Source organism: Taudactylus pleione, unplaced genomic scaffold (assembly GCF_031769625.1).
Source record: "Taudactylus pleione unplaced genomic scaffold, aTauple2 ptg000201l, whole genome shotgun sequence".
NCBI lineage: Eukaryota > Metazoa > Chordata > Amphibia > Anura > Myobatrachidae > Taudactylus > Taudactylus pleione.
The window spans coordinates 41,311,192-41,331,837 of NW_028284603.1; the positions used below are offsets into that span (position 1 = coordinate 41,311,192).

Genomic DNA, 20,646 nt, shown 5'->3' on the forward strand with positions numbered 1-20,646 from the left:
AATATGAATCAATGTGATGGCATCTATGTATAAATCCGTGTGAGGGCATGTAAATATGAATCAATGTGATGGCATCTATGTATAAATCCGTGTGAGGGCATATATGTATAAATCTGAGTGAGGGCATGTAAATATGAATCAATGTGATGGCATCTATGTATAAATCAGTGTGATGGCATCTATGTATAAATCCGTGTGAGGGCATCTATGTATAAATCCATGTAAGGGCATCTATGTATAAATCTGAGTGAGGGCATGTAAATATGAATCAGTGTGAGGGCATCTATGTATAAATCCGTGTGATGGAATCTATGTAGAAATCCGTGTGAAGGCATCTATGTATAAATCCGTGTGATGGCATCTATGTATAAATCAGTGTGAAGGCATCTATGTATAAATCCGTGTGATGGCATCTATGTATAAATCAGTGTCAAGGCATCTATGTATAAATCCGTGTGAGGGCATCTATGTATAAATCCGTGTGAGGGCATCTATGTATAAATCCGTGTGAGGGCATGTAAATATAAATCAGTGTGAGGACATCTATGTATAAATCAGTGTGTGGGCATATAAATATCAATCAGTGTGATGGCATCTATGTATAAATCAGTGTGCGGGTACGTAAATATAAATCAGTGTGAGGACATCTATATATAAATCAGTGTGTGGGCATATAAATATGAATCAGTGTGAGAGCATCTATGTATAAATCAGTGTGTGGGCATATAAATATGAATCAGTGTGAGAGCATCTATGTATAAATCAGTGTGTGGGCATATAAATATGAATCAGTGTGAGAGCATCTATATATAAATCTGTGTGAGGTCATCTATGTATAAATCCGTGTGAGGTCATGTAAATATGAATCAGTGAAAGGGCATCTATGGGGCATATCCAATTGGGCGCCTCCAATTTTGGATTACCACGGGTATGCACGCTCCCTATACCTACAGTATTCAATAAAAAAAAGTTCAGCTCTGAAAACCACGTGCCACGTAAAAAAAAAAAAACTACACTTACCTGCCCGGAGGTCTCCGGTGGTCTCTGCAGCTCCTGGTTGCCTCCCTTCTATCTTATTACAGAGGAGGGGTCTGCTGGAAATCCCGGGGGCTGCTGAGAGGCTCAGGGAGCTGGTGGGAGGAGCAAGGGCTGCTGGGAGATGTAGTTCTCCTAGCACCCATTACAGGGAGGGACACACATACACACTGGGGGTCACTCACACACTCATGCACACACACACACTCACTTATCCACACTCACACATACTGACATTACTCAATGCTGCTGCAGGAGACCGGGTCCCATCGCTGGAGGATAAAGACAACGTTGTGGAAGGTGATTAAGTAAGGACTACTTAAGCTACTTGGAAATGTCCAATTGCTTAATTAGTCCTCCCACCTGCACCTGATTGAATAGCAAAAATCCAGCACCTGCATGGATTTTTGCTATTCTCGACCCCAGTTGAATATGCCCCTATGTATGAATCAGTGTGAGGGCATCTATGTATAGATCAGCGTGCAGGTATCTATGTATAAATCAGTGTGAAGGTATTTACGTATTATCTATTAGACCACTGTGGGAACTATGGACCTCATTCAGAGTCTCTCGCTAGCGCTGTGCGCTCGCAAGCGGCTCGATGGTTTGCATACACACATGTGCACGCTTCGTTCTGCGCGTACGCGAACTACTCTGTGCGATCGCAGGCCGCTCGCTCACCCAGCAAAGACAGCCCAGTGAAATGAGTGATAGGAGAGGCCGTTTGTCGGTGGTAACAGGGACAGGACACTAATAACAAGGGAGTGGAGGTGCGAACGCAGGTGTGCCTGAGTGTTTCAACGCCGTTTTAGAGGCGTGCATAATTAACATTCAGCGTCATAGTACACATCATATGCCTGTTTTTTACCCTGAAGTTCTCGCAGTGCTTGTGGTAGGGTAAGGCAACCACAAGCGCTGCGATCGCTTCCGATTGTCTTCTATGTACCAATGTTTTAATACACTTCCTGGAGATGACGTGTGCTGGTGGGCGGCTCTGCCTGTGCGATTGGGCGTACGCTGGCCGCTCGCTAAGACATGGTGGGCATGCTTATGCCTTGGCGAGCGATCGCTTCCTGTGGCATCACTTTGACAAATTTGCATACGCTAGGGCGAGCGATCGCATCTAGCGAGAGACTCTGAGGTCCAATATACTGTAGTCCCACTGCAATCTGCAATACTCTTTATATTACGACTGGTCTGCAGGATCTGAGACCATGCAAAACTGAATTATATATTTACAATGTAAAGTCCTCAGTTACAATGAATTCATGTTCATACATCTTTTTCCATTTTAGGGGTTCTCCTTTCTGCCATTCATATTTTTGATGGGCTGTTTAATATTCTAGCATTCTGTGTTTCTCTCACTGCACAATGCTGTTTCTGTACTCTCTCATATAGTGACTGCACGGATGACCGGTAAGCCGTCCTAGTCACCAGGGCGACGGGACACCGTCGTGATTTCATCAAAGCGGGATGCGAAGGGTACGCCAGCGTCGTCCTTCCTCTTCTGCACACACCTTTCTTCAAATATTTAAAGGTAAGCTTTATATTTGTATGTTGCTTCACCTTTGTCACCTTGACATAGTGGCATGTGAGCCCTGAAACGTTGGCTGTGACATATTATAACTTAATACATATTTACTTGTTGGAAGTCACTGAGTGTCGCTGTTTGTTTATTTCAGATAGATAGATAGATAGATAGATAGATAGATAGATAGATAGATAGATAAATAGACACAGACATTAGTTAGCAGCACACTTACTTTCAGAATACTCCAAGCAAGTGATCTGAACAAGGGGCCTCTTCATCATGACTTATTTTTTACGATTGCATATAAAAATTAACATCGGACACCCGCGCGCGGGGGGGGATTTGGCGGGACTGGACACCTGCGGGGAGAAGGAGAAGCCGGATTGGACACCAGTGTGGGGGGGAAGGGGGGCCAGATCCGACACCTGCTGGTCGGACACCCGAGGTGACCGGATCCAACACTGGAGGCGCGGGGGGCTTAGGGGGTGAAAAACAGCGGGGAACAGAGAGGGCAGAGACATGCAGCAGTGAGGAAATCCTTATGAATACCTCAGCTGGGAGGGGAGAAGTATCACTTTTCCAAAACGCTGACTCAAAAAGAGCAGCTTTTCGTAAGTGATACTTTTATTAGTGAGGTGATGAATGAGGCGTGATGAATGAGGCATGATGAATGAGGCGTGATGAATGCCTCCAAAACATTTTTGAAACTCGCAGCAAGTTTAAAACATAATTATCACTAATGATAATTATGTCATGATGAATAGGCCCCCAAACCTCCAATACCATATTCATACAATTAACTCGTGAGCTATCAGTACTAGTGTGATTTGTGTGCACATTGTCAGTCAGTTATATCCCCCTTTATTTAACACATGGAGCTTGGTGACCTCCTCAGATAAATACTTGGATTGTCAGGAAGGGGGGTTTCTGGTACTCAGACCCTCCCCTGCGTGCACCACTGAGGTATAAAAATAAAGCCACAATAAAGACACAGCCTCATTCACTTCACAGCCATATTCTGTCTCTGAGAACTAAGTTGACAATTGAGGATGCGGTTAACATACCGCCGCCTGGAATGCCGCCCATTGGAATCCTGACGCTGGAAGCTCGACCAAGAACTAAAGATAGGCGTCTAAATCCCGACGCCTATCTTTAGCCCCACTCCGAAATCCAGACGCCCGGCATCCCAAACGAAGGTAAGCCTGGGCTTTCTAGCTGTTAGCAGTTAGGGCTAGGCTAGGGGAAGGGGGAAGGTTAGGGTTAGACACCACTAGTGGGAGGACAGGGCTAAGTACCCCCCGGGAGGGTTAGGTTTGGGCTGCATGAAAGGGAGGTTAGGGTTAGGCACCACTGGGGAAGGTTAGGGTTAAGCACCACTAGTGGGAGGACAGGGCTAAGCACCCCCGGGAGGGTTAGGTTTGGGGTGCATGAAAAGGGGTTTAGGGTTAGGCACCACTGGGGAAGGTTAGGGATAGGCACCACTAAGGGAGGATTATGGTTGGGGAGGGTTAGGGTACTTACCAGCTCTAGTCAGGATCTTCACTGTGCCAGCCAATCAGCTCCCAACTGTCATTTTTCAAACACAGCCTGTGAGATGACAGTTGGGAGCTGATTGGCTGGCACCTTATCACTTTTCACTCTGTCTCCTAACACTGCTTAGTAAATAGACCCCTTAGATTTAGAACAGGATAAACCTGAAAGGAAACAGTTGCAGGGCTAGCATGTAAAACAGGAATGGCTAAGTTTTATTACACATACAAATGTCTCTAAATGCACTACATATGTAAATAGCATAGTGCGTCAATAGAATCAAATGCATTGTCTTACCTGGTATTGTTGTCCAGTACAAAGAATTAGATGGTCATATGGTACTTTCCTATCATCGGAAACAATCACAAATTTGGCGTCTCTGTCTATGCCAGTCATTTTACCAACCACAACATTAACCCAGGATCGAAGTGACATCAGCGCATAATCTTTATCATTATAACAGTGGCTAGGAAGAGAGAAAACCCGTAAGTGACATTTTAGCAGCTGACAGCAGGCATTAATTAGACATCTGGTGAGTTGGTGGAAGGCCTCTAGTGGTTTATGTCTCTTGTCTTGCAGTGAGCTTTCCAAAAGCCTATAGCAAGAGATTATTCATAATTCAGCACTTTGTTGAATAACTGACATCCATAAACAAAACAGGATTTTACTACGGCCAATACCTCAACTGAGGACACTGCCAGAAATTATTCTAATTCCTACTGATTCTTGTGCGTTTCCATAGCAATAGTATATAAAGTGTTCCTTTTTATTAACAAAAAGAATAACATTTTCAACAATTGTAAAGGAGAACTAAATACATTAGGCAAATGCAATGGGGGATCATGTTCACCCCTGCCCTGCTGTTTCTACCATCACACAAGCAATTGCACTGGCTACTATTTGCCAAGTAGAATAATTTGTGGGCCTTTCCAGATCAGGTTATACAGTACATTACAGGGCCAAATTCTAAGTTCTACAGTCCACCTCCCTATTATTGTAATGAGTTCCTTAATGACATTAACCCTGAGATGTTACCCCAAGCCTTACTTCATATTTGGTACAGAGACTCTCACTCACAGGGAAGCTTCTTGCGGACCAAATCATAATATAATCATATATGATTCTTAAGGCTCTGCATGTTAGCCTAAGCACCAAACAAGGGTTTGCATAATATAACGGTTACCAACAGTGGCGTAACTAGGGTTTTTGGAGCCCAGGGCAAGATGAAAAATTGAGCCCCCCCATGTGTGCACCCCGAAAAATGGCCATGGCTACATGCCTCAAGGGGCATGGCCACTGAATAATGGGGGCGTGTCAACTCGTCACTCCGGGAACGTTCCTTTCCATTCCATATGCACCTTAAAGCCCCCAGTAGTAGTGCCCCTTATGCAATGCCCCCAGTAGTAGTATCCCTCATGCAATACCCACTGTAGTAGTGCCCCCAGTAGCAGTGCCCTTTATGCAATGCCCCATGTTGTAGTGCACATTATGCAGTGGTGCCACTTATGCAGAACCCCCAGTAGTAGTGCCCATTATGCAGTGCCCCATTAATGTCCCTTGAGCAATGCCCCTTATGCAATGCCAAATATATAGTAACCCAGTAGTGCCCCTTATGCAGTGCCCCTAGTAGTGCCCAATATAGTGCCCCGAGTAGTGCCCCTTATAGTGTCCCCAGTAGTGTCCATTATGCAGTGCCCCCAGTAGTGCCCCTTATATAGCACCACCAATAGTGCCCTTATACAGTGCCCCCAGTAGTACCCCAATATACAGTGTCCCCAGTAGTGCCCAATATATAGTGCCCCTTATGCAGTGCCCCCAGTAGTGCCCAATATATAGTGGCCTTTATACAGTGCCCCCAGTAGTGCCCCTTATGGAGTGCCCCTGTAGTGCCCAATATATATTGCCCCCAGTAGTGCCCAATGTATAGTGCCCCTTATATAGTGCCCAATATACAGTGCCCCCAGCAGTAGTGCCTTTTACACATAAAACACACATACAACACATAATTTACTTACCGGAATACCTGCTCCTGTCCACTGCTCCCGTCCCGTTCGGCACTGTGGGAGAGACGTCTCACCTTTCACCCAGTGCGGCCTTGGGTGCAGCAGCCAATAAGAGTCTGTCTGACTCTTATTGGCTGCAGTGCTAAAACAAACACACCGCTGCCGCCGTGTTTGTCTTAATGTGTAGTGCCGCGAGCCGTGCGTACCATGGACTGCAGCCGGTGGCGCCCCGCGCCGTCGGACTGACAGCACCCACGACCTCCCCACGTTACGCCACTGGTTACCAAATAAGACTCTGTATATTACAATGAGCACCAGAAGACTCTCTGCATGAAAGTCAGGGTATCAAATGATTCACTAGAATAAGTTCTGCATCTTAGACTGAGCACCAGAAGAGGCTCTGCATATCAGGCCTAGCACCAGAAGAGGCTCTGCATATCAGGCTGAGCACCAGAAGAGGATCTGCATATCAGCCCGAGCACTAGAAGAGGTTCTGCATATTAGACTGAGCACCAGAAGAGGCTCTGCATATCAGACTGAGCACTAGAAGAGGTTCTGCATATTAGACTGAGCACCAGAAGAGGCTCTGCATATCAGACTGAGCACCAGAGAGGATCTGCATATCAGACTGAGCACCAGAAGAGGATCTGCATATCAGACTGAGCACCAGAAGAGGCTCTTCATGTTAGACTGAACAACTATAGAGGCTCTGCATATTGCACCGGGTTCCAGATTAGGCTTGGCATATTAGACTGTGCACCAGGAAGATTCTTCACATTATATTAGACACCACATATGGCTCTGCTTATTATACTTGCCCACAGATATGGTTCAATATATTCTACTTGACACCATACAGTATATTGTGTATGTCAATTTCATATATGACTTTCACACCAAGGTATGACAGAAGCCTCACATCAATACTACATGGTGAAGACCTTTGTTGCTACTGGTACCAGTCTAGTGTTCTAGAGATGATGACACAATGGCTTGGTAGTATTGCCGTTAATTAATATCAAGATTAGCCACTTTATCTTTGTGCATGGTCATACAGTCAGCCCACCAGCTCAAGGCCCACATCTGTATGCGGTATGCACTCGGGAAGCAGGCGGACCTAATCCCGACAGCCAGCTTCCCGACTGTCATATCCTGGCAAAAGGGTCTAAAGACTGGCATCGATATGCCGACGCCTGTCATTAGACATACGGCGGGAAGCCGATGCCCAGCATCCCGATCGAAGGGACGCCGGGCGCTGATCGCGGATAGCTGCGGGGGGGGGAGGGTTAGGTTTAGGGTTCCCGGGGGGGACTTAGGGTTAGGCACCCCCCGGGAGGTTAGGTTTAGGCTAGGGGAAGGGAGGGTTAGCGTTAGGCACCCCCGGGGGGGACTTAGGGTTAGGCATCACCCGGGGGACTTAGGTTTAGGCGGCAGGGAAGGGGGGGTTAGTTTAGGCACTTAGAGAGGGGACTAGGGTTAGGCACTGGGGGTAGGTTAGGGCTAGGCACCCCTAAGGGAGGGTTAGGGTTAGGGGGTTGAAATAGGTTAGTATATACTTACCTTTGACGCTCGGGATTTCCTCCTCTGCCGGGTTGCCGCTGTCAGGATTCCAATCGCCGGTATTTTCGATTCCCGATTCCCTGTATGCTTCTCATTAACATGAAGGGATAGTTCAAGTCTAGTCTGAAGTCTACATTGTTTACACACCCACCTGCTGGATAGGAATTCTCGTTCCATACAAGGAACAGGAGCGTTGTTTCCAGGAAGACCATGGGTTGAAATCAAACTGATATTGTTGAATTTCAAGTGTGGGCTGAAAAAAAAAATGCATTAGTCAATCAATGTAATGAAATAGAATGCAAAGCTCACTAATTGGCTAATTTCAGAAGTACACATACTTGCTACATAGAAAACATGCTTTTCGGCATTGGATTGAATAGGTATGTGGCAACTGGTGGAGAACTCTGTTAGAATCTCAATATTTTTTGCTACAATTTTGCACTCTATAGCCGCATATCCACTACACGACTAAAGAACGATTGAACGATAACAACATCGTTATCGTTCATTTATTAATTATATTGTGCAGTGAACATTGGACCTGATTCAGACCCGGACGCTAAGAAGAGTTCACTCGTAGCTGGCCGATGTTCGATTTCTGCGCATGCGTATGCATCGCAGTGCATGTGCACGAACCAGTGCGAAAGATTTGGAAGCATTTGCTCGATGCGCATAGACTGCCCAGCAGAGTGAGTGACAGGAGAAGCCGTTTGTGGGTGGTGACAGGGGCTGCCAATTAAAAATGGGGGAGTGGAGGTGCGAACGCAGGCGTGCCTGAGCATCTTAACGCCGTTTCAGAGGCGTGCATAATTAACAGGCGGCGTCATAGTACACGTCACCTGTTGTATTTCACACTGAAGTGCTCGCAGTGCTTGCGGTAGGGTATAGTCAACCTCAAGAGCTGCGTTCACTTCCGATGCTATCTGATGTACCGATGGTTGCATACATTTCCTGGAGATGACGGGCGCAAGTGGGCATCTAAAGACAGGCTGGTGTGCGTCTACATACACAAAGCAATCGCATGCCAGGACATAGTGGGCGTGTTTATGCCTTGCAGTGCGTTCGCCTGCCATGCCGTCACTTAGCCAGATTTGCATATGCTGGGTGCAAGCATACGCATCTAGCGAGTGGCCCCTGAATCGAGCCCATTGAGCCCACACTGAATGATATATCGTTCAGTGCGGGCACCCTCCCTCATCCCCAAACCTGCACACACCCGACGATATCGTCAGGTTGCACAGCAGGTTCGGGCAATGAACGATGGCGACAACGACCAGTGGGAGCGTGTATTGCTGCTTGTTGTCAGCATATCCACTGCACGATTAATTAACGATTGAACGACATTGTTATCGTTCAATCGTTCATTTATATCGTGTAGTGGATATGCGGCTTATGACAATCTCATCCCATTTATCGTGCATGTGTTCAATGTCTTTGATAAGACATATAATGTTGTCCAGTTCAATGTCCAGTGTAGCATTGCGTGCTTTAATAAGGAGGGTAGTTTGGTCGATCATTGTAAGTAGCTTTATCCACAAAGATGACATCTCCTCTCCTGAAGTTCTGACAGCCCTGCGGGAGCCGGTATGAGACAGCAGAGAATGAGCAGGGTGCACCACTTATAAAAACTTTGCAGCAGGAATCCGGCAAATGGACATTGCGGAGGCGGCCAATTCCGCCCCCAGGTTCTGCGCTGCGGCATCGACCGCACTGCCCTAAATACAGAGAGCGCAATAAGCTGCACTATGCCAATTTAACCAAGTAAATTGGAAATTGCCAAATTAGCAAATGGATATATATATAAAATAAAAAAGTTGAAACACCAAGACAATAAGTTGGAAAATGTTGAGACCCCCTTCCAGTCGTAGGCACGGGGGAAATTCTCCTCTCTGGTAGGGCCTGACAATATGAACGCAGCCAAACTACTGATTGGCAGCAGATTATTGTTCAATTGATAGCCGTCATACGGGATAGGGGTTTCAAATCAGACATATATCGATGGCAGATTTTAAATGACAGTAAAACGGATGTATAGTTAATAATGATACTTTAGACACTAATCCACCGTCAATACCTGTAAGACCCTTGGGGGTAAATTTACTAAGATTCGAGTTTGGCTGAGATTAGGCATATTTTTCAACTCGCAAATTTACTAAAGATAAACTCAGGAGAGATTTCTCTCTTTTCACTGAAAACCTCGGGTGAGATTGCAAACTCGAATAAACTCACCATCGGCCAAAGATACAACTTGGGAATTTACTAAGAAACGAGATGACAATCTCGGGTGTAATTGTAGCAAACTCGCAGCTAAACAGAAGTTTTAAATAGACCACCTCTTGAGCTGCGAGTTTGCTAGAAACATACACAGATCAGTGTGATTTGTGTATGTTTCTGCATGGTAGCCTTCTCTAAAGGGTTAATTTAAAAAAAAATTACGTAGGTCCCCCATCCAAAAAGCATAACCAGCCCCGGCCGCCTTAGCCAGTCCTGGTTCCAAAAAATAATGGTAAAAAAATATGTAGGGTTCCCCCGTATATTTAGAACCAGCAGCTGGCTGCTGACCAGTCCTGGTTATAAAAATAAGGGGGAAACATTGCGTAGGGGTCCCCCTATTTTTAAAACCAGCACCGGACTCATATCTGGCCGGGGTGTAATGCCAGAGCTGGATTTTATGGAAACAGGACTGGCTAAGTCGTCCGGGGCTGGTTATGCACTTTTTTTTTGGGGGGGGGGGGGGGCCGCGTAATTTTTTTTTTTACAATTAACCCTTTTTTTACAGGCATAACACAAGCAGTCTGCACAAATCTCACTGATATGTACAGACTGCTTGTTCGGGAAAGTTTTGCTAAGAGAATACACTGCAAACTCGGGTGAGAAATCTCATTAAAAACTTGCAACTTGGGTTTGAAATCTCGATCTGCTTCACCATCGGCCGACTCGATCTCAGCTAAACTCACTTCTTAGTAAATTTGAGAGTTTCAGAAGCCTATAATCACCCGAGTTTTGGCAATGCAAATCGAGTTTAAAAACAAACAAACACGATCAAACTCGAATCTTAGTAAATTTACCCCTGTATGTCTAGTGGAAAGTGCTGTCCCATAACCAGAAATGGAAGCAAGTAATAAGTGCGGGTAATGAGGAGCTTGAGCAGAGTGGAGGGATTAAGTAAGGAGATATTTTGAGACATGTGGAGAGATATAAGGATGACCATCGACCATTGATAGTTAACAACCACCGATGGTTTGCCTTCGAGAGCAGAGATCTAATGATTCTCCGCCACTGATGAAAGACAGGGCAGCAATGTGGAGCTTAGCTCTTCCCAGGGCCGGATTAACGATGGGGCGGGTGGAGCTACAGCTCCAGGCCCCCTATTCAAAATAGGCCCACGGCAATTGTTTAAACAGGATTTTTTCTCCTTGCCACCCCACTGACAGCGGGCGCCGTCTGAAGCCCCGCCTATTGAAACCCTGGCGGGCCGCTCTCATCCCCTCTCCGGCCACCCGCAGCCAGTTCAGAAAACACCAGACAAATGGCAGCTTGCGCAACTTCCGGCTTTTACTTTTCCTCCCTGCCTGCACTGAATAGTGGTGCTTCGGCGCATCCTACGCGCCGCGTAATGATGATGTCACATATGTCCTACCCCACAAGCTGCTGCAGGAAATCGGCTCCGTGAAGGCTGGTTAGCTCGCCTGGTGAGTTGTGACTCTATCAGTGCTGCTGATGTTGTGCTGGCTGCTGCTCATGATCACTGAGACTAAGGTAGCCCTCCTGTAAAGCACCGTCAGAACTGATTTTTTTTTTAGTTATATTTGACAATATTGTGGTTTGCAAAAGCAGTGTTTAGATAGAGAGACAGACACATTTATGTATGTGTGTGTGTATATATAATATATATATATCTAGCTTAACAGACGAGCTAGCTCAGTTTCCACCTGGATCTGCCCCTTCTCTGGCTGCCCCCATTCTTTCGGCTGTCCTCCTACCCGCATCACGGCTCTGCCCTGCCCCCCTCCCCATCCCATCACAGCTCTGCTCCTATACTTACCCTGGCGGCCAGTCCTCTCCTCCGAAAGCTATCCTGTCTCCCTTGCCTTGGGACCCGTCTGGACCTATGCATTGAGGAGACGTGACAGCATTACACAAAATTTTATTTGTGAGTAATATATGTGTATATGTGTGTGTATGTATGTATATATATATATATATATATATATTGTACACATCAGTCCAGATGTGCAGCACTCCCTTTGAAAGGAACTGTATAATAAAGTCCCGGTGCCCTCCTGGATATCCTGAAACTCAGGATCCAAAATACACCAAACAGATAGGCAGTACTCGTAAATAAAGTTCCACCATAGCATGTATTATATGCTATATATGCAGGTACGGACTTTTTTTTTCAAAATGAGCAGGTCCTATAGGAAGCGCTGCAGCCAATAAGATCTGGCTGTGTCAGTCACCCCAAACCTTGGCTGTCTCCTCCCAGCTTCAGCATCCCCCAGTTTCCTCCGCCCCCAACAGTAATCGCACTGTAAGCACTCCCAGAAATAATGGTGCTCTGCTAGCAGTGTGACTCCCAATAAGCCCCACTGACACAGAGCAGGAGTAAGCCTGTTGGACGAATAGTTGCCTATCCCTGCCATATTCAGTAGGGGTGGAAGACTCTCAAATCCCCGCCGCTTGCTTTGTCCCCCTTTTTTGCTCCTCACTTGCTCCCCAGTGGTAAACGTTCTTGGGCACTCAAAGTAAGTACAAGGAGTGTAGTACCCTCAGGGGCACATATTTGTATCCTCCATAACCCCCCCTGCCTCCCCACACAAATACACACAGCTGTCAGTGACTGAGATGTGTTCCACATGCTAGAGGTTCTAACTTGGACTGAAAAAGCAAATATACCCTGATAAAGTTGCAATGCGTATCACAGGCACTACAAAGTGGCATAATGTGTATTGGGGGTACTATAATGTGACATAATGTGTATTGGGGCACTATAATGGGGCATAAAGTGTATTGGCGTCACTACAATGTGGCATAATGTGTATCGGGACTATAATGTGGCATAATGTGTCAGGGAGCACTACGATGTGGTATAGTGTGTTCCATGGGCACTACAATATGGCAAACTGTTCAGGGGCACTACAAAGTGGCATAATGTGATTGGGGGAACTACAAAGTGGCATAATGTGCGTCTATTAACAGTTGCCCATCTGGGACTTTATGCAAATGCAGCTACAAACATCTTCCCATGTGTACATCAGTCCGGCCAAAAGTGCAAGGACTGAGACGTCCACTTTCAGTGTCCGTACACACTGTTATACCGATTTATTGCATTTTTATACGCCACTATCGGTTGCACCATCGAAACTTGCCAGCTCTATGGCAGGTACAGTGTCTCCTGCTGGCTATGGCCTCCCTATGTCTGCACCTGTGCGTCTCTGTATGTACTGGCTTTCATTGACAGGCCCCCGGCACTCCTGCTTAATAGACCATGGTCCTCATTCATACCCGGTCACAAGCGCTGAGCGCTCGCAACCGGGTCGATGTTTAGGCTGCACTGCGCGTGTGCAAGCCCCGGAGCGAGAGCGAAACTCTCTCGCTCCGGAGCTCACTACAAAAGGGCCGGCTGTCGATGTTGATCGACAGCTCGGCCCGTTTTGTAGGCGGGGCAGGGGGTTTGTCTTGACCATCGCGACCATCAACCTGGTCGGTCGCTAAAGCTGTGGGTGGTAACCCAGAGTTTAGCTAGCGACAAGGACGCCGCACTTAAAAATAGAAGTGGCCGCCCTCATTCAGAACGAGCGCTCGCTTCTTGCGAGTGCCTCTGAATGAGGTCCCATGTCTGCACCTGGCCTCCCTATGTCTACACCTGTGCGTCTCTGTATGTACTGGCTTTCATTGACAGGCCTCCCATAACATGCCTGCTTAACAGACCATTTTTGCATGCCTTATAGCCACCTCCCAATCATCACCCAGGAACGCCCATCACTACGTGAACATTGGCATTGCCTGTGGCTCTAATTCAGGTCCATGATGTGTACTGGGGGCTCTATGATGTGGCACAGTGTGTATTGGGGGCACTACTATGTGGCATAATATGCATCAGCACTATTATTAAAAAAACTGATGGTGATTATTTTAGCATCTTCAGTGTGTTGCGAGTTGAATGGGGAAAAGTGAGTTTTGGTGGAGGCCGGACCGTTGTATGTATATAGATTTGGAGCTTCTGTTTTGCCTTTAGAAGGTTATATAGACAGAAATTTAAGCTCGTATGTCTTAACTCCCAGTCAGGGCCATTTAATCTCCCCCCTAACTGTCCTATGCCCTCCAACTATGATGCAGGCAGTCTGTGTATATAATATTCTACTCCCCTTGTGTCCTAAGATACAGTACACTGCAAATATTTAGGGTTATAGCTCCGGAATGTTTGTATAAAGTTTGTGTACTAATTAAATAAAGCTTAAGCTTTGTGCCCTACAGAAATGTTGGTTACACTGTTTCGTTATTTCTCTCAAACTGTTTTTAATTATAATGGGACCCTGAAACCGTGAGCTATGGCCTCAAATTGTATACATTATGGGTCCCTGGGACTCACATACTGTCATTTTTGTGGAGGATCGATCACTGTATAGATAGAATGAATGAATGTGTTAGTATTGTGACTAACCATTAATGTTAATAATATATCTTTTATATAAAATTATGTAAATTACTTTATTTAAAAATGAGATTGAGGTGGTAGATGGTAGGCATAGCTATGGCCTCAATGGTGCTAGCCACACCTCACTGCACAGACCACACCCTCTGTGTAGACCAAACCCCCAACAACAGTAGCCAGATCCCTGCCGTGCCGGGTACACCCCCTGCGCAGGCCCACAATAGGCCCTTCATAAATGTCAGCTCCAGGCCCTTGTAGAGCTTAATCTGGCACTGGCTCTTCCCCCTCCATGCCTTACATAGTCCTGCTTCCTTTCTTGATTCCCACGTGGTCCGCGTGTCCTGTCTTCCACTTTTAACGCTGTTGCCTGCACATTGATGGAGATGGTCATCGATGGTGCAATCAGGGCTGCCATCAAAAATTGTGGGGCCTGGGACTGACAAACTAGGCAGGGCCCCCCCATGTTTCTGCAACTCTTGCCATGCAGTGTCTTTCCAGTTCCAGTGAGCCCCCTTCTGTTTCCCCAGCCTGACCCCCTTCTCTGTCTCGAGCCTGGTCCCCTTTTGCTGTGAAGAGCCAGCCCACCTTCTGTCTGCAGACAGCCCCCACACTAACCTTGTACTTGTTGCTCTGAAACCTACTCCCTATGTGACGCACTCCTCCCTTTCAGAGGCACGGTGTGATGGGCAGAGATGTGGGCAGGCGGCAAAATGGGCGTTTAGTGGGAATACAATATTGGACAAACGGCGCCGCTCATGGGTACTTTCATGGATGAATTCAAACAGTGTCTTTGCCCAAAGTTTCTTTTAGCAAGAATATTCTTAATAAAAGTCTGGATGGACTGAAATGGTGGCACAGACCCTTTTTGCTGTGTGAAGTCTTACATGATACTACCTGAGTGTCGCCATTTCTCCAATACTGTGTGGTGGGATGGTATTGCCTAGAGATGTATGTGTGTATATATATATATATATATATACACACACACATACTGGCCACACTGTCAGGTTATTGCCTATAGATATAAACTGTAAATATTAAATATATAATATATGCCCTGAGGAAAATGTTTATATTAAAACATTGAAACGTTGGCGTATTTCGGTCTCCCGCCATATTATTGATATGAGTGCCGCCTGGTTGGTGATTTATACATCCTGATCCCCGGAAGGGGCCCATGTGAGGAAGGCACCTATTTGCTTACTTCTATTAACTGGATCAGGAGTGCTGCTGGAGTGGTTTGCATATATATATATATATATATATATATATATATAGATAGGTAGATAGATATACACACACACTGTGTGCTTATATATATACTGTATATACTATATAGATGTGTATATATATATATATATATATACTACATTTACACACACATATATACATACATACACATGCTGCCCAGTGCCCACACTGCCCAGTTATTTATTCTGATGATTTCCCTCAACATGTGACAACTCACAGCCCAATCCCCCAATGTATGGAAGTGTGCCTTACCTGCAGCTGGAGTAGGAGCGCAGTGGCTGACCGAGCCCTGTAACCAAAGGAGCTGGCAGCGCAAATTGCCTAGGTGGAGCTATGTACCACCACATTTGCTCCCAAGTTCATTCTATGTGATATCTGTGGCTACGAGTACGAGGAGCTACTGCGCATGCGCGGGAGCTCTCTTCACTGACAGGCAGGCAGGCAGGCATGGGGAACTCCAGTGAGACGGAGACAGGAATCTCCGTCTCACAGAAAAAAAAAACAAACACACTCGTTTAGCGGCGGCGATGGATCTGTAGGCAAGGGGGGGACTGGGATTGCGGCTGGGCCCCCTCTCAGCCCCGGGCCCGGTACTCCAGTCCCGGTAGTCCCCCCCTGATGGCGGCCCTGGATGCAATCAATGTTGACCCTTCGATGTCCATCCTGAATGAGATGTACTGTATATTGCTTCAGTTTTGTTAATGGATTTTTATATTATTGTGTATATGTTTTAAAATGACAGAGTGGAGCAACAATAGAAGACTAAAGCTGGCCACAGACTAGACCAACTTACATCCAACCAGCCAACTTGATTGGTTGGAATGAAAATCTGGTAAGGTATGGCAGTAACTGATGATCAGCAATTTGCTCCTAAATGCCAGAAAACAGATGAAAATGGTCATCAGGCAAGTTTGATAAATGTTTTATCTAAACTATTTGTTCAAACAACAGTTTTGGTTCATTTTCCAGCGTTTGGGAGCAAATTGTTGTTTGTCATTTGCTTTCATACCTTACCAGATTTTCATTCCAACCAATCAACTAGTTGGCTGGTTGGACAGATAATCTTTAGATGTGTGGCCAGCTTAAGGCCTGTATTCAATTAGGTGTGAAAAGTCCCGGATTTTTCTCATGCCGGAGTTTCCACTGTCATCGCTGGTTTTGCATGCGGAAAAGTATCGCACGCGTTCCCACTTATCCCCGTATTCAATTCCAAAGGACGCAAAGGCCGAAAACGTGACCCGGCGAAACTCAAACAGGCGAAAAGTGCTGTCAGATTTGGGGAAATCAGCCTGACACCCCCCAAAAGATGCACTAACATTGGGGATCATGGTAGATGCCCCCGAATAGCCCTGCTGAAGCTTTTGGGGTAGTTAAAAGCTCTCATTAACTGTTAATTCGCGTCTTTGCACAAGTGGTGAAGAATAGCATTTAGGCGTTTTTTTTAGAAAATAACTAGTCCCAGCAAATTTGGGGTACATGACAATGGGTGCTCGCATGGTTAAAAGTGCAAAAGTGTGGTTTTAAAATACGTAAAAAAACGCACCTTCAGCAAGCACCTGCAATAAAAAAAACTCCCCCATATTTGCAGACCCCCCGAAGTCTATTTCACTAGTTTTTAAGTTTGTACTCCCACTTTGTACTTTTTCAAAGTAATTTTTTGGGGTCTTTTTTTTTTTTTTTTTGACGCAGCTTACCTTTGGGGAACCGTCCTAAGGGTGCAGGGTGGTTTCCTCACCTTTGCACTCCAATACCGCAATTCTGCACTTTTTACCGACAGCTATTCATAACGAAACTTTTCCGCTGGGTACATTGCGTTTTCGCTGGCGAAATGACGTCATCGGTGAAACTTTTTAGCTGAAAACGGCTTTTCGCTGCTAATTGATAACGGCCCTTAATAGCTAAACAGTCGCACAGTACATGGGTCTCCCACAGTGGTAGATGTATTAAGCCTTGGAGAGAGATAAAGTGGAGAGAGATAAAGTACCTAACTGTCATTTTTTCAAACAGCCTGTTAAGTGACAGTAGGGAGCTGATTGGCTGGTACTTTATCTCTCTCCACTTTATCTATCTCCAAGGCTTGGTACATATCCTCCTGTGTGAATGCCATAGATTTGTAGTAGCGATTGCGATGCAAAGTCTCAGAAATGTATTGTGTGTTCCTGTATGGAGTCTGGGAGGTTGCTAGTAAGACACATGGAGATGCATTGTCTAATAGGCGTTATGGGTGTCTTGTGGGTGTGTCGCAGAACTGGTTGTGAACTCAGGGCCTGATTCAGTTTTGGGAATAGAGTAAGATATAGCAAGTAACTGTGAACCTGGCCAAACCATGTTGCAATGTACAGTAAATACTGGCTGCTTTTGCATGTAGGCCACAAATGCTGGACAGCTTTATTATTACACTGCAATTTAGATTTTGGTTTGGACACATCCCTCCCTAAACTAAATCTCTCTGCACATTTTTTTTTTCCAACATATTTTTATTAAGGTACATTAAAAGAAAAATACATGAAGATAGTAAATCATCAATGACCTCATAACAAATACATCTTTGTCAATACATTGTCCAGAGGTCATTCACAGTTAATAAAAGTAAATATACCAACATTTTCCAAAGTATTATATATTTAATTAGTAATAATTATAAAATAAGAATATAGCAACATCAACCTGTGCTCGTCCACACCAGAGGCCGCCGATCCATCCATGGGACAAATAAGAGGCAAGACAGCAAGCAGAGAGAGAGAGAGGGGAAATAACAGATGTCTGACTATAATATAAAGAACAAACGAATTAAATGGTGATCGGAGTTTGGTTATCTAATAGTTGATAGGAGTACCAGGATGTAAATTGAAAACACTGTTGTATTGCCAGTTTGGTTGAGGAGGGTAGTGTTTGGACGTATTTGCCCCAGCATTGAAAAAGCGCAGGGGTTAAAGTTTCCTTGTCTAAGGATGCCTCCAGCCAATCCATGTTAAACAAAAAGAGTAGTCTAGAAGTGGCCATACAAACAGTTGGTGGCAAATCATGAATCCACTGTTGCAGGATGGCCTTCCGACCCACTGCTGATAGGATCATTATAAGCTTTTTATCAAATTTGGGAATCTCGGGTTGGTCAGTTAGATGCCCAAACAAAGCCCAGGACGCAGTACATCGAAAAGAGATGCCTAGCACCTCAGACCCATAGTGATGTAATTCACTCCAAAATGTCCTTACATATCGACATTCCCAGAGGCAGTGCATAATGTCTGCATCTGTAGTTGAGCATTTGGTGCATCTCGACTCGTCCGATATACCCATCAGGTAACGTTTTTTGGGCGACAAGTACGCCCTATGTAAGAGTTTATACGCCATCTCTTGATATAAACTGGCAGGAATAAACTTTAAGTTAGTTTGGAAAGTTTCTGAAATTAAATTTGGAGACATAGAGGGGATCTGGGACGACCATTTACCTAATTCCGGAAGCTCCATTTCTGGATCTATTTCCGTGCGTATACGTGTGTATATTGTTGAGCAGGAATATGTATTAGTGCGTGTGAGAGAGTCTAAGGGGTTTATATAATCCTGGTCATTTAATTGGGGGAGGACAGAGCGTAGATAATGTATGGCTTGGCTGTAATAAAATTTGTGTTGGGGTCTGAGTCCATATTTTTCCATGGCTTCATTAAAGGTGAGGGGGAGGTATGAGTAATTTAAGAGCGTGCATAGATTTAGGAATCCAGAAGAGCGCCAGGTGGTAAAAGGCAATGTTGTCCCGCCTTTCTGGAAGTCTAGATTGCCAATAAGGGGTAAAGTTAAAGAGTGGAATTGCTGGAGTTTAAGTAATTTTCTAGAGGATTGCCAAGCCTGGATGGTAGATGCGAGGAGAGGGTTGTCTAGATTAAATGACTGCAATCTCGACGGCCGCATATGTAGTATATAGCTAAGGGAGAGCGGCACGCATAGCTGGGACTCCAACCTGGCATCTGCATATATATTGTTGTCAGTGATCCAGTCTATGGGGAAGCATAGAAGACAGGCTAGATTATACTGCCTAATATTCGGTAAATTCACCCCCCCCCTTGGTATGGTTTAGGACAGTTTTTTTTGGTTAATTCTAGATCTTTTATTATTCCAGATGAAGTTAGAGACAGTAGCGTTAAGTAGAGATAAGTCTGACTTCGTAAGTAGGAGAGGAGTCATCTGCAGAACGTACAGCAGTTTCGGGAAACAAGCCATTTTAAATAAATTACAGCGCCCCAACAGGTTAATAGGTAGATTTTGCCACAAACTAAGTTCGGTTTTTATTTTGCGAATGACTGGATCAATGTTTAGGGTATATAAATGTGGCAAGTGAGAAGGGATTGCCACCCCTAGATAAGTAATGTGGTTGTTTGCCCACTGAAAAGGGAATGTACCATTCCATTCCCTCTCCACCTGATTGAATATGGCCAAAGCTTCCGATTTTTCAAAATTAATGGAAAAACCAGCAAAGGAGGAGAACCTATTTATGGCATCAATTAAAAGAGGAATGGATTGTCTGGGGTTGGACATAAATATGAGGAGGTCGTCTGCAAATGCTGTAATACGTATCTCTCGATCACCAATTCTAATACCAGTAAATCTAGGCAATTGCATAAGATATCGAATAAAGGGTTCCAAGGCCAGGTTAAAGAGGAGGGGTGAGAGAGGGCACCCTTGTCTAGTGCCTCTTTCAAGGTGAAATGAAGAAGAGTTCACGTTATTTACTACTATTTGGGCAGTGGGTGTATCATAAAGGGTTTTTACTAGATTACAGAAAGTTATACCAAAACATTGATGATGCAGTACTCTGTCAAGATGGGACCATGCTATTTTATCAAAAGCTTTCTCTGCATCTAAATTAATCAGTATGTTATCCACAGCTTTGTGTATGTGAGTATGTGTTATTGCTGCAATAGCGGCTCGTATTCCCTGTACCGATTGCCTATTCCTAATAAATCCTAGCTGTGCAGGGGAAATTAGTTGGGGCAGGCAAGCCTGTAGGCGATTAGCCATCAATTTAGTTAAGATTTTAAAGTCCTGATTTAGCAGGGAGATGGGGCAGTATGACCCCACCAGGGTTG

General features: G+C 45.2%; 1 protein-coding gene across 1 annotated transcript in view; it reads right to left on the reverse strand.

The window, feature by feature from the left end:
- CFAP61 (cilia and flagella associated protein 61) overlaps positions 1–20,646 on the reverse strand; it is a 335,591-nt gene that overhangs the window by 135,790 nt on the left and 179,155 nt on the right. The window contains exons 19-20 of the mRNA XM_088477572.1: positions 7,811–7,912; positions 4,394–4,562 (exon numbers count right to left, since the gene is read on the reverse strand). Of these exons, the coding sequence (XP_088333698.1) occupies positions 4,394–4,562; positions 7,811–7,912 (271 nt within the window). The remainder of the gene's footprint in view (positions 1–4,393; positions 4,563–7,810; positions 7,913–20,646) is intronic.